General features: G+C 41.4%; 1 protein-coding gene across 1 annotated transcript; it reads left to right on the top strand.

Moving 5' to 3' along the window:
• The first annotated feature begins 9393 nt into the window (after positions 1-9393).
• On the top strand, positions 9394-9837 carry FAM122C (family with sequence similarity 122C). Its single transcript, XM_006862855.1, has 2 exons — positions 9394-9491; positions 9822-9837. Exons 1-2 carry the CDS (start codon positions 9394-9396, stop codon positions 9835-9837), a joined length of 114 nt encoding a protein of 37 aa, XP_006862917.1.
• Positions 9838-12314: the final 2477 nt, after the last annotated feature.

Below are 12314 nucleotides of genomic sequence, written 5' to 3'. Positions count from 1 at the left end.
TGCTATAAAACGTCTACCTTTACATTTCCAACCCTCACAATCAGTCCTGATAACAATTATTCACTATTGTATCACAAGAGACCCATCTGCATTTCATGTCATCAGCCCCATCTAGACAGATTGGATACTACTCACTGGACCCCCAGTTTTGATAGCCGAAGTCTAAGTTCCTTGTCTATATCAACCCAGAATCCATAAGGTTTTCAGTGGCTAATTATTCAGAAGTAATCCATCTCTGCGTCTTCCTAGCCTGTCTTAGTCTGGAAGCGCCACTGAAACCTGTCCCACTATGGGTGCCCCCTTGCTAGTATTTACAGTATTGGTGGCATAGCTTCCAGCATCCCAGCAACACACAAGCCACCACACTACAACAAACTGTACCAGCTGTAGAGTGGGAGACAAATGAGGCTGTCTGCTGCCATAAAGATTTACAGTCTCTGAAATCTTGTGGGGGGCAGTCCTACTCTATCCTTCCCTGTAGCTCTGTCCCTCCGATAGGGTCACACTATGAATTGGAATTGACTCCAAGTCAGTGGGTGAGTTGTAAAGAACTTGGAAGGCAAAACACACCCCAAATGTTAATTACCATTAACCCTGTCCCAATGTGCTTTCGGAACAGCAGCACAGAGACCTACCCTGGGTGGAGACCCCCAACCACCAAATATCTTCCTTCCTGGTTGTGGTCCCTCTCCTGGATCCTCTGGAAATGGGGAGACAAGGACAAGAGTGGGGAGAGAGAGCTGGGATGCAAGACCCAACTAAGTGCACACAGGCTTATCTCGTGTTAAAATGAACATTTTTATGTAGTTCTCAAATAATTTTACTTGGAATTTTATCGTTTTCTTACTGCATTTTCTCTTTAACCACATGAAAGTAACCCATTGCCATCTGATGGAGTTCAACCCATAGTGACCTTCCAGAAGGTTTCTGAGATTGGAAACCTTGAAGGAGCAGACAGTCTCATCTTTTTTCATTAGCGACCCAAGGGCTCCTTTCATGAAACTAAGTAAATGTAAAAACATTTAGACTGTGTGGATGCTATTGGAATTTGAAGGAGAATGTTTAATTTGGCTACTTGTTTATATTGACACTATATTGACAGGCATTCAGTGAGACACAAGAGACACAATTAACAGCCACATTGGTGGTGGTGGTGGTTGCGTGCCAACAAGTCTGTTCCAACTCATAACAACCCTGTACAGGGTTTCTGAGGCTGTAAATCTTTATGGGAGCAGAAAGCCTCATCTTTCTTCCATGGAGTGACTAGATTTGAAGTGCTGGCCTTGTGGTTAGCAGCCTAACTCGCAATCCACTACGCTACCAGTGCTCCTCTCCTGACAGTAACATTTATTGTTAAATAAATAGATAAATAAATGTAAATATTAATCGGTTCCAATTCATAGCGACCTTGTGTAACATTTCCGAGGAGTGGCTGGTGGGTTTGAACCACTGATCTTGAGGTTCAAAGCAATCCTTCAGTCCAATGCTTATCCTACAGCACTACACCAGGACTCTATAGTAGCATTAGTACATAAAAATCAAAAACCAAAAAATATTGCTAAGGATTCTACGTGGTCTGGTATGAGAAGAAGTCCACTGTGGGTAAGGGTAGGAGGTGGGATACCAAAATTTACTACACTAGGTGACACCAAGTCTAGTGACACCACTGTTTCTTACCCCCCTTCATTTTGTTGCACATTGTTTAGAGGGACTGATTACTTTTACGGATTATCAATACTGATGATTGAGTGTATATAAAAAAAATGATAACAATAAAATTGCAAGACTGAGAATGCTAGCATATAACATTCCAAAAAGAAGCTAGCCTTGAAGAAATGAATTTGCCTGGAGTTGGCATCTCCTCCCCAGGGCTAGAGATAAAAGTTACAGCTGCAGTTAGGAACTTTTGTTAGATAAAACTTAGAGCTAATTAAGCAAGCTTTCTTTGTTTCTCTCATAGATCACAATATCCCTGTCCTTGGAAATGGAATGTGCAGACGTGACTGTTAGCTTTTACAAAACATATATAGACTCTGTGTTTAGCCAAACACATTTAAAGTGGACATTTACAGAGTAATGAAACTCTTGTCTGTTTCCTGCTTATGCATAAGTGATTAAACTCTTGTCTGTCTCTTAACTCCAGAATTGGATTCAATGTGGCTGAATTGGATGTGTGTTGCACCAGGCATGGCCCTACATTCAGGCAACAATATGAATTCACTAGAAAAAAAGGAGGTGTGAAAAACAAAAGCAATGGACTAAGCGTAAGGCGAAAGGAATGAGACTCCATTCATTTAGTGAGAAATTCTCATCTTTATATAACATGCATCATTTGCTTCAAAAATATTAGGAATAAAGGGGAAGCGACTAACCACTCCACTCAGTCAGGAAAGCTATTTCACATATAGTGAATAAATAACAACAACACCTTTTATCACATCAATAAGAAAATATCCTTAACTGTTAATTGTTTACAATACTGTATGTTAATGCTACCATCGCTCCATGTGAAATTAAAGTGTTCAATTGCTTTTGAAAAAAAACAAAAAAACAAATACATTAGGAATATCCAAAAAGTTATGGAGAACAAGTAACAGAACCAGATTTTTCTTTTTTTCTGTCCACAACTCATCTGTCAATTTGTCATGCTGTGGTGGCTTGTGTGATGCTGGAAGCTATGCCATGGGTGTTATAAATACCACCAAGGTTCATGCACAGCGGACAGGTTTCAGCCGAGCTTCCAGACTACGACAGACTAGGAAGAAGGCGAGGCAGACAATTTCTGAATGGTTAGCCACTGAAACATGAATAGCAGCAGACCAGTGTCTAATATAGTGCCAGAAGATGAGCCTCTCAGATTGGAAGACACACAAAATCCCACTGAGGAAAACTACCTCCTCAAAGTAGGTGATGGTGGTTGTGTACTATCGAATCGGTTCTGACATAGCGACCCTGTATAGGGTTTCCGAGCCTGTAAATCTTTATAGGAGCAAAAAGTCTCATCTTTCTTCTATGGAGCAACTGGTAAATTTGAACTACAGACCTCGCAGTTAGTAGCCCAATTCGTAATCCACTGTGCTACCAGGGCTCCTTCCTCAAATTAGAGTCGACCTTAATGACATGAATGAAGCAAAACTTTCAGAATCTTCATTTGCTAATGGGGAACAACTCAAAATAAGGAGAAACAGCTGCAAACATCTATTAATAATCAGCACATGGAGTATACAAAGTACAGATATAGGAAAAGGGAAATCATAACAAATGAAATGGAGTACAAAGATCAATATCAACATCATTGTTGTTGCTAAGTGCCGTCGAGTCAGTTACAGCCCATAGCGACCCTGTATAGGGTTTCCAAGGAGTGACTGGTGAGCTTGAACCAATGACCTTGTAGTTCAAACGGCTTTGCAGTCTGACGCATTAACCCACAGCACCATACCAGGACTCCATCAACATCATTAGTGAGCTGAAATGGACTGGGATTGGCCATTTTGACTTGGACACTCACATTGTCATTTCCACTCATGTGCTGTGAATGACAAATTGAAGAGGGATGGCATCACATTCATTGTCAAAAAGAACATTCCAAGATCTGTCTTAAAGTACAATGCAGCCTGTGACAGGACAATATTCATAAGCCTGCAAGGAATAACAGTTAAGACCACTATTATTAAAATTCATGCACCAACCATTAAAGCCAATGATGGTGAACTTGAAGGACTCTACCAATTTCTTCAGTCTGAAATTGATCAAACATAAAATCAGGATGTGTTGACAATTACTGGCGATTGGAATGCAAAAGTTGGAAAGAAAGAGGAAGGCTCTGTAGTTGGAAAATATGGCCTTGATGATTGAAACGATGCTCGAGATGGCATTATAGAATTTTGCAAGACCAACAGCATACTCACTCATTGCAAATACCCTTTTTCAACAACATAAACCGTGACTATACACGTGGACCTCAGCAGATGGAATACACAGCAGTCAAATTAAGTATATCCGTGGGAAGAGACTATGGAGAAGCTCAGCATCAGCAGCCAAAACAAGGCCAGGGGCCAACTGTGGAACAGACTATCAATTGCTCATATTCAAGTTCAGGCTGAAGCTGAAGAAAATTAAAACAAGTCCATGAGAGTCAAAATGTGGCCTTGAATATATCCCACCTGAACTTAAAGAACATCTCAAGAACAGATTGACTCGTTAGACACCAATGACAGAAGACCAGAGGAGTTGTGGGATGACATCAAGAACATCATACATGAGTAAAGCCAATGGTCATTAAAAAGACAGGAAAGAAAGAAAAGACCAAAACAGATGTCAGAAGACACTTTAAAACTTATTTTTGAGCATAGAAAAGCTAAAGTGACAGAAAGAAATGATGAAGTAAAGTAGTTGAGCAGAAAATTTCAAAGGGCAGCTTGAGAAGACAAAGTAAAGGATTATAAAGAAGCATGCAAAGATCTGGAATTATGAAACCAAAAAGAAACAGGATGCTCAGCATTTCTCAAGCTAAAGAACTGAAGAAAAAATTCAAGCCTCGGCTGCTATATTGAAGGATTCTATGGTGTTAGATTGCAAACCAAAAGTTCGGCAGTTCAGATCCACCAATTGCTCCTTGGAAACCCTATATAGGGTTGCTATGAGTCGGAACCGACTCGACGTCACTTAACAACAATGAATTGTAACTGACTTGACAGCACTCGACAACAACAACAATGGCAAAATATTGAATGATGCAGACAGCACCAAAGTAAGATGGAAGGAATATACAGAGACACTCTACCAAAAATAATTGGTCAATGTTCGACCATTTCAAGAAGTACCATATGATCAAGACTCAATGGAAGAAGTCCGAGCTGCAGTGAAGGCATTGGCAAAAAACAAGGCTCTGGGAATTGATTGAATACAAATTAAACATTTTCAACAAACTGACGCAGCATTGAACGTGCTCACTCATCTATGCCAAGAAATCTGGAAGACAGATACCTAACTAACCAATTGCAGTAGATCTGTATTTGTGCCCATTCAAAGACAGGTGACTCAAATGAATACAGAAATCTTTGGAAAATATCATTAACATTTCATGCAAGTAAAATTTTGCTGAAGATCATTCAAAAACAGTTGCAACAATACATTGACAGGGAGCTGCCAGAAATTTAAACCGGATTCAGAAGAAGACATGGAATGAGGGTTATCATTGCTGATGTCAGATGGATCTTGGCTGAAAGCAGAGAATAACAGAAAGATGTTTACTTGTGCTTTATTAACTATGCAAAGGCTTTCAACTGTGTGGATCATGACAAGCAATGGGTAACATTGCAAAGAATGGGTATTCCAGAACACTTAATTGTGCTTATGAGGAACCTGTACATAGACCAAGAGGCAGTTGTCACAACTGAAAAAGGGGACACTGAATGGCTTAAAATCAGGAAAGGTGTGTGCCAGGGTTGTACACTTTCATCACACTTATTCAGCTGTATACTGAGCAAATAATCTGAGCAAATAATCTGAATTATATTAAGAAGAGTGTGGCATCAGGATTGGAGGTAGACTCATTAACAACTTGCGATATGCAGATAACACAATCTTGCTTTCTGGATGTGAAGAGCACTTAAAATACATTCTGATGAAAATCAAATAGTACAGCCTTCAGTATTGACTACACCTAAATGTAAAGAAAATGAAAGTTCTCACAACTGTACCAATAAATGGAAAAAGATTGTCATCAACGGTTTTGTTTTACTTAGATCCACAATCAATGCTCGTGGAAGCAATTGTCAAGAAATCAAACCACCTATTGGAGCTCTGGTAGTGTTGCGGTTACGAATCGGGCTGCTAACCTCAAGGTTGGCAGTTCGAAACTACCAGCTGTTCCACAGGAGAAAGATGAGGCTTTCTGCTCCTGTAACGATTTACAGCCTCGGAAACCCTGTGCAGGGTCATTATGAGTCAGAACTGACTCCACTGTACTTAACAACAACAACATATGCATGCGAAACCTGGACAGTGAATAAGGAAGATCAGCGATGAATCCATGCATTCTGATTTTGGTGTTGACAAAGAATACTGGAAGCACGATGGACAGCCAGAAGAACAAGTCTGTTTTAAAAGAAGTACAGCTGGGTTGTTTCTTAGAAGCAATGGCGATACTTTGTTTCTTAGAAGCAATGGCGATACTTAGAAGATACTTTGGACATGTTTTCAGAAGGGAGCAATACTTGAAGAAGGACATCATGCTTGGTAAAATGGAGGGTCAATGAAAAAGAGGAAGACCTCCAACAAGATGGACTGACACAGTGGTAGCAATAATGGGCTCAAACATAACATAACTGTGAGGATGGCACAAGACTGGGCACTGTTCCCTTCTGTTTGTGCATAGGGTCATTAGGAGTCAAAACCGACTTAGTGGCACCTAACAATTGTGATTCCTCATGGGTGAGATTTAGGATTATTTCATTTAACAATTTATTTAGTACTTACTGTGTGCCAAGCTTTAGAAATATTATCTCACTTAATGCTCACCACCCAAATAACATTGGGGGTGGGTGGGAAGAATGCCATTGTATTGTGTTAATTATAGGAACATACCCACAAAGATCAGGAAAGTTGATAGCTATGAAATTGGTTTTGAAAACCAGCTAAATTAATTTTACCTGCCTCTTCAACTCAGTTGTCTCATATTAAACTTACTAAATCCAGTTGTCTTTTTTTTGCTTTCTGCTTGTAATGTAAGGGATTTACATTTACACTTTTACATGGTGGTGGTGGTTGTGTGCTGTGGAGTTGGTTCCAACTCATAGCAATCCTACATAGGGTTTCCAAGGCTGTAAATTTTGACAGGAACAGGAAGCCTCATCTTTCTCCCACGGAACAACTGGTAGTTTTGAACTGCTGACTTTGAGGTTAGCAACCCAGCTCATAACCACCACGCTACCAGAGTCCTTTAAATCACCTGTATGTTTTTCCCCAGCTAGATTCGAAACAACAGCCTCGGGTTTTGAACATTTCATATGTCTCTTTTTATCTCCAGGTATAAGTAACCTCCATCTGTTCAAAATGTTATCGTACATGCTTTTGTTAACAAAAGCTATTGACTAATCATTTGCTGACCACATTCACAGTTACTAACTCTGTAGTAGAAACTCTAACTTTCAGGAGCTTGATAGTTTAGAAGAGACTCAAGGATATGTAAGGAGGAGGCCAGCACTTCCGGATTGTATTCACGTAACTCTTGCCTAACTAGTTTCTTTTACCCTTAGGTTATGTTTTTATGGAGGCTTGGGATATTTTGTTTGTGGGCATGGGTTTAACTTGTGTTTAACTTGCTCTAGAAATAACTCAAAGCTGACCATGTAGGTTGCCATGACAACCAGTACACTAAAGAGCTGCTTATGACATATTTGTAGGGCACAATCAAGAGCTGATTATGACATATTTGGGGGGCACACTTTATAAGTAAGAGGCACAGGCCAGCTGGCAGCAGACTGGGACATCCTGAGGCAGGAATAGCAGACGTGTCAGACTGTGGATCTGAACAAACCATCAATCCATGATCATGATAGGTTGGTATAATAATGTGTGTGTAGAAATAGTAAACATAATTTCTTTAAATATGATTTGTGATTATAGTATATAGATTTCGGGTTTTGTAGCAACTCTCCTTTTGACATTCCAACCTGTGTATGTATTATGTGATGAGCCCTGGTGGTTAAAAGTGCTGGGTTGCTAACCAAAAGGTCAGCCTTTGAATCCACCAGACCTCTATAGGAGAAAGATGTGATAGTTGGCTTCTGTAAAGATTTATAGTCTTGGAATCCCTATGCAGCAGTTCTACCCTGTCCTATAGATATGAGTCGGAATTAAGGAGTCCTGGTAACGTCGTTACAGTTAGCTGGGCTGCTAACTGCAAGGTCAGTAGTTAAAATCTTCCAGTAGCTCCGCGGTGGAAGATGAAGCTTTCTATTCCCGTAAAAATTGACATCCTCAGAAAGTCTTTACAGGGTTGCTATGAGTCAAAACTGACTCGGTGGCACACAACCACCACCAACACCATGCGTTGGAATTACAGTGAGTTGTGTACTATGAATATTGTTTGTATATCTACAGGTTTTGGTTTTCTGACATGTAACAGCAAAGAAAAGAAAATTCTTCCTCTTTGATGTTGTTAAGTGTCATCGAGTTGGTTCCGACCCATAGCAACCCTATATAGGGTTTCCGAGGCTGTAAATCTTTACAGGAGTAGAAAGCCTCATCCTTCTCCCACGGAGAGGCTAATAGATTCAAACTGCTGACCTTTTGTTAGCAGCCCGACTCGTAACTCTTGGTGGATTGTTTTACTATCAAGGTTTAGATTTATTTATTTATTTTTAATTAGATATCTGTAATGCTCGCGTAGTGGTTATGAATCGGGCTGCGAACCTTAAGGTCAGCGGTTCGAAACTACCAGCTGCTCCGCGGGAGAAAGATCAGGCTTTCTACTCCCGTAAAGATTTACACCCTCGGAAACCCTGTACAGGGTCGCTATGGGTCGGAACCGACTCAACGGCACTTAACAACAACAACAACAATGCTCAATTGTGATAGTCTATTTACTCAATGTATTTTTACTAAACCTTATTATCTGCCAAGGATCTCAAACTCTGAAAGTAAAATAAGCAGTAGAATGAATGAGTGTTAGGGCAGATAGGCCAGAGCTGCCACATGGCTTGCTCCTAACTCTTTCTTTACGAAGTCATGGTTAACGAAGTCATTAGAGGGTTATGAAAGTAGCAGATGAACTGTCAGGAACAAACATGGTGTGTCGATTCTAGGAAGAGGAGTGGACAGGGCTTGGGGGGAAGGCAGCTATTTGACGCTGTGGGCGTCATAACCAAAGCTAACAAAGGGGCCTTTAATGACGCTAAGGGCTTGCGTAGTACGCCTGCGTCGGCAGGCAGGACGCAGGGCATTTGCGTAGAGGGGTGGGCTCCAACTTATCATCAAAGGCGTCAGTTTTTAGTTTTTGTTTGGGCAGTAAAGGCTTTTCGAAGGTTGCAATCAAGTTGGAGGATTCGCATCGATGAAACACACAATAGATGCCCACGCCCCCATTTTCATTATAGAAGTGGCTGGGTGGCTGGTGGGGAGGGGGGCTTTTCAGCAGTAGGAGTCTGAAGCTTAGCGGGTAGGAGGTGTGGAGCCATTCCTGCTCCACCTTGTGTGGGTGAAGTTGGGCTGCGAAGATGAGCATCCCCACGCGACTGAAAACTTCAACTTCTTCTCTTCCTCCCCCCTCCCCCTATCCTCTCTCTACGCCCTCTCCTCATTCCCCACCCAGTCGACTTGCCCATATGCGAAGGAGAAACTCAGAGCTTTGAGCATTTCCGGTTAAGAAGTAGCTTCTTTGATATTGACATGTCAGAGGAGACAACGGAGCTGCTGCCGAGTTCCACCACCAACAACAGCAACATCCTGAGACGATCTAACAGCGTACCTTTAATCAGTGGTCTTGGGTGAGCAGGGTTAAGATACTGAGGGAGGAAGAGGGGCAAGGACTGCGAAGAGTGGGAGAAAGCAAAGGGACTTCCTACAGAAGTCCCATCCCAGATCCCAGCCTCAGGGGGGCGGGATGCTGGTGGGACGGGCTAGTTGGAGATTGACAGGCATCTGAACTTGAACTTCCTCCTCTTGCTGTCCACCTGGACCAGAAAACAGCAACCAACTAATATGGCACTTTACCCCATCTCGTACCCACACCCCTTTGAAGTTAACTGAAGCACCTCCCCCCACCCCCACCCCCGTGCCCATCCAGATCTTCTGTGATGTCTACTTTTGATTGTCAGCTGCTGTCACCTCTGAACTTTGCCACCTGCACACTAGGGATAGAAATGGTTGTCAAGCAAATGAGCTTTGAACCTTTTTTTTTTTTTTTTTGGTCCCTAGTTTTTATTTGAAATTAAATCTCAGGTACCACAGTTGTGGGCGAAAATTGATCGGGGGGTGGGGGTGCAAAAATTCTTTTTGTGAGATACAGGGTGGATGGTTAGGGTAAAAAAATAAACTACACCTAGCCTGCTGCCTGATTTCATAGACAAAATGCTATTGAAACATAAAAAGATTGGTTGCTGCCAAGTCAGTTTCCATTCCTGATGCTCCATACAGTTCTCAATGGCCTTTTGCTGAGGTGTTTCTAGCTGGACTTGAATCACTAATTTTTCAGTTAGCAGCTCAATACATTAAGCATTTGTACCACTCAGCCTTCAAATAGTTACTATTTGGCACTTTGCAGTGAAAGACGAACAACTATTTGGTCGATTGAATTCCTACAAACCTAGAAAAATAGCATATTCATTCAATCATGAAAAATGATTGCCTTAGGAATATGGTGACATCTATCTATTGTAGCTTCAATAGTTCTAGTCCCTTCCTTCGCCTTTTCCAAGTTAGAAGTAGCACTTAACTCAGTTCTAGATATCACTCGGGTTTATGCATTCATGTTGAATCCTCATAGTAATTAAAATGTTGTTAGGGTCATCAAATTGGTTCTAATTCATAGCACCTTTATGTCCAACAGAACAAAACACTGCCCAACCCTGTACCATCCTTACAAATGTTAGCCCAGTGTTGCAGCCACTGAACCAGTCCATTTCATGGCGGGTCTTCCTCTTTTGCCCTCTACCAAGCATGATGTCCTCCAGGGACTGGTCCCTCCTGATGGCATGTTCAGAATACATGAGATAAAGTTTCACCATCCTTGCTACTAAGGATCATTGGCACTGTTCTTCCAAGACAGATTTGTTTGTTCTTCTGGTTGTTGTTGTTAAGTACCATGGAGTCGGTTCCGACTCATAGCGACCTTGTACAGGGTTTCCGAGGCTGAAAATCTTTACGGGAGCAGAAAGCCTCATCTTTCTCCCTCTGAATGGCTGGTAGTTTCGAACTGCCAGCCTTGAGGTTAGCAGCCCGATTCGTAACCAGAGCTCCTGATATATTCAATATTTTTACCAACAGTTCAGAGTGACCTTGAAGTCCGGTGCCTATCCCATAGCAACTAACTTGCATTTTAGGCAATTGCAGATACCAAATGCATCTTAGTCTCCAAAGTGACGTCTTTGCTTTTCAAATTAGTTTTTTCAGTTAGCCTCATTAAAATTGGCAGGAAAAATCTTAACAAAGAATATACTGAGATTTACCTACTCTTGCCAAAAAAAAAAAAAAAAAGTAGTAGAAACCTATAATCCCTTGTTCTTTGAGTAGGAACCTAATGGTTGGTTCGAACCTTCCTAGCAGTGCAATGGAAGAAAGCCTGGTGATTTGCTTCTGATTAAGTTCACAGCCAAGAAAATCCTATATAGCAGTTCTACTCTGTGACACATGTAAATCTTTACGAGCACAGAAAGCCTCATCTTTCTCCCACAGCACAGCTGGTAGTTTTGAACTGCTGGCCTTGAGGTTCACAGCTCGATTCATAACCACTACGCTGCCAGAGCTCCTTAACATATTTAGGTAAGGTGTCTTATATACAAACTACCATGTTGTAAAGATGTATCTCAGAGCTCAGTAAGTTTTTACTTTAGTGAAGAAGACAAATAGCCAAAGGACTTAAATATATGGTAGACCAAGACTATGGTAAGTGTCCACCAAGATAAGTGTCCACCAGCCACTCCATGGGAGAAAGATGAGGCTTTTTTTCTGCAGCAAAGATTTAAAAGCCTAGGAAACCTTATACAGGGTCACTGTGAGTCAGAAGGTAAGTACCTAGCAAGGTACAGAAAGTGCTAGGAAAATTCTAAGAAAGGAGTGAGAAATTCCGGCATGATTACTGAGGGATAAGGAAAAGGCTCATGGGGAAGGTAGTATTGGAAATGATAGAGACGATACCCCACAAACACACACACACACACACACACACACACACACACACATTTTTTTTTCAATGACCTTACTTAGCAAAAGAAAAAAGCAACTACATGTTTATCCTTAGATTTTGTTTTAAAATTTTGTAGTTTTGAAATCTTAAAAGTCTTACTAGAGTTCTGGGGCGGTGTTGTAAGAGAAGCACTGGGCCACAAGGTTGGTTTGAAGCACAAAGTCCACAATTCACACTCTCATGCCACTCCTGGAAAACACTATACAGGGTCTCTATGAGTCACGTCCAACTCGACAGCCATCAACAACAGTCGGAATCTAACCAAAGGCACCTAACCATCACCACTAATAACAGAGGTAAAAGGGTCCCTGGGGGGTACAAATGGTTTGCACTCCATTTTTCACAGTGGCAGCAGCAATGGGCTCAAACGCAACAACAATTGTAAGGATGCACGGATCCAGCAATG

This window comes from Chrysochloris asiatica, unplaced genomic scaffold (assembly GCF_000296735.1).
Source record: "Chrysochloris asiatica unplaced genomic scaffold, ChrAsi1.0 scaffold00051, whole genome shotgun sequence".
In the NCBI taxonomy this organism is placed as follows: Eukaryota; Metazoa; Chordata; class Mammalia; order Afrosoricida; family Chrysochloridae; genus Chrysochloris; species Chrysochloris asiatica.
The sequence above is the reverse complement of the archived record's forward strand: the minus strand, read 5'-3'. Positions and strand labels throughout refer to the sequence as shown.

What these genes read in the sequence shown, in the direction of transcription:
- FAM122C (XM_006862855.1), top strand. Translation starts at nt 9,394, where the DNA reads ATGTCAGAGGAGACAACGGAGCTGCTGCCGAGTTCCACCACCAACAAC.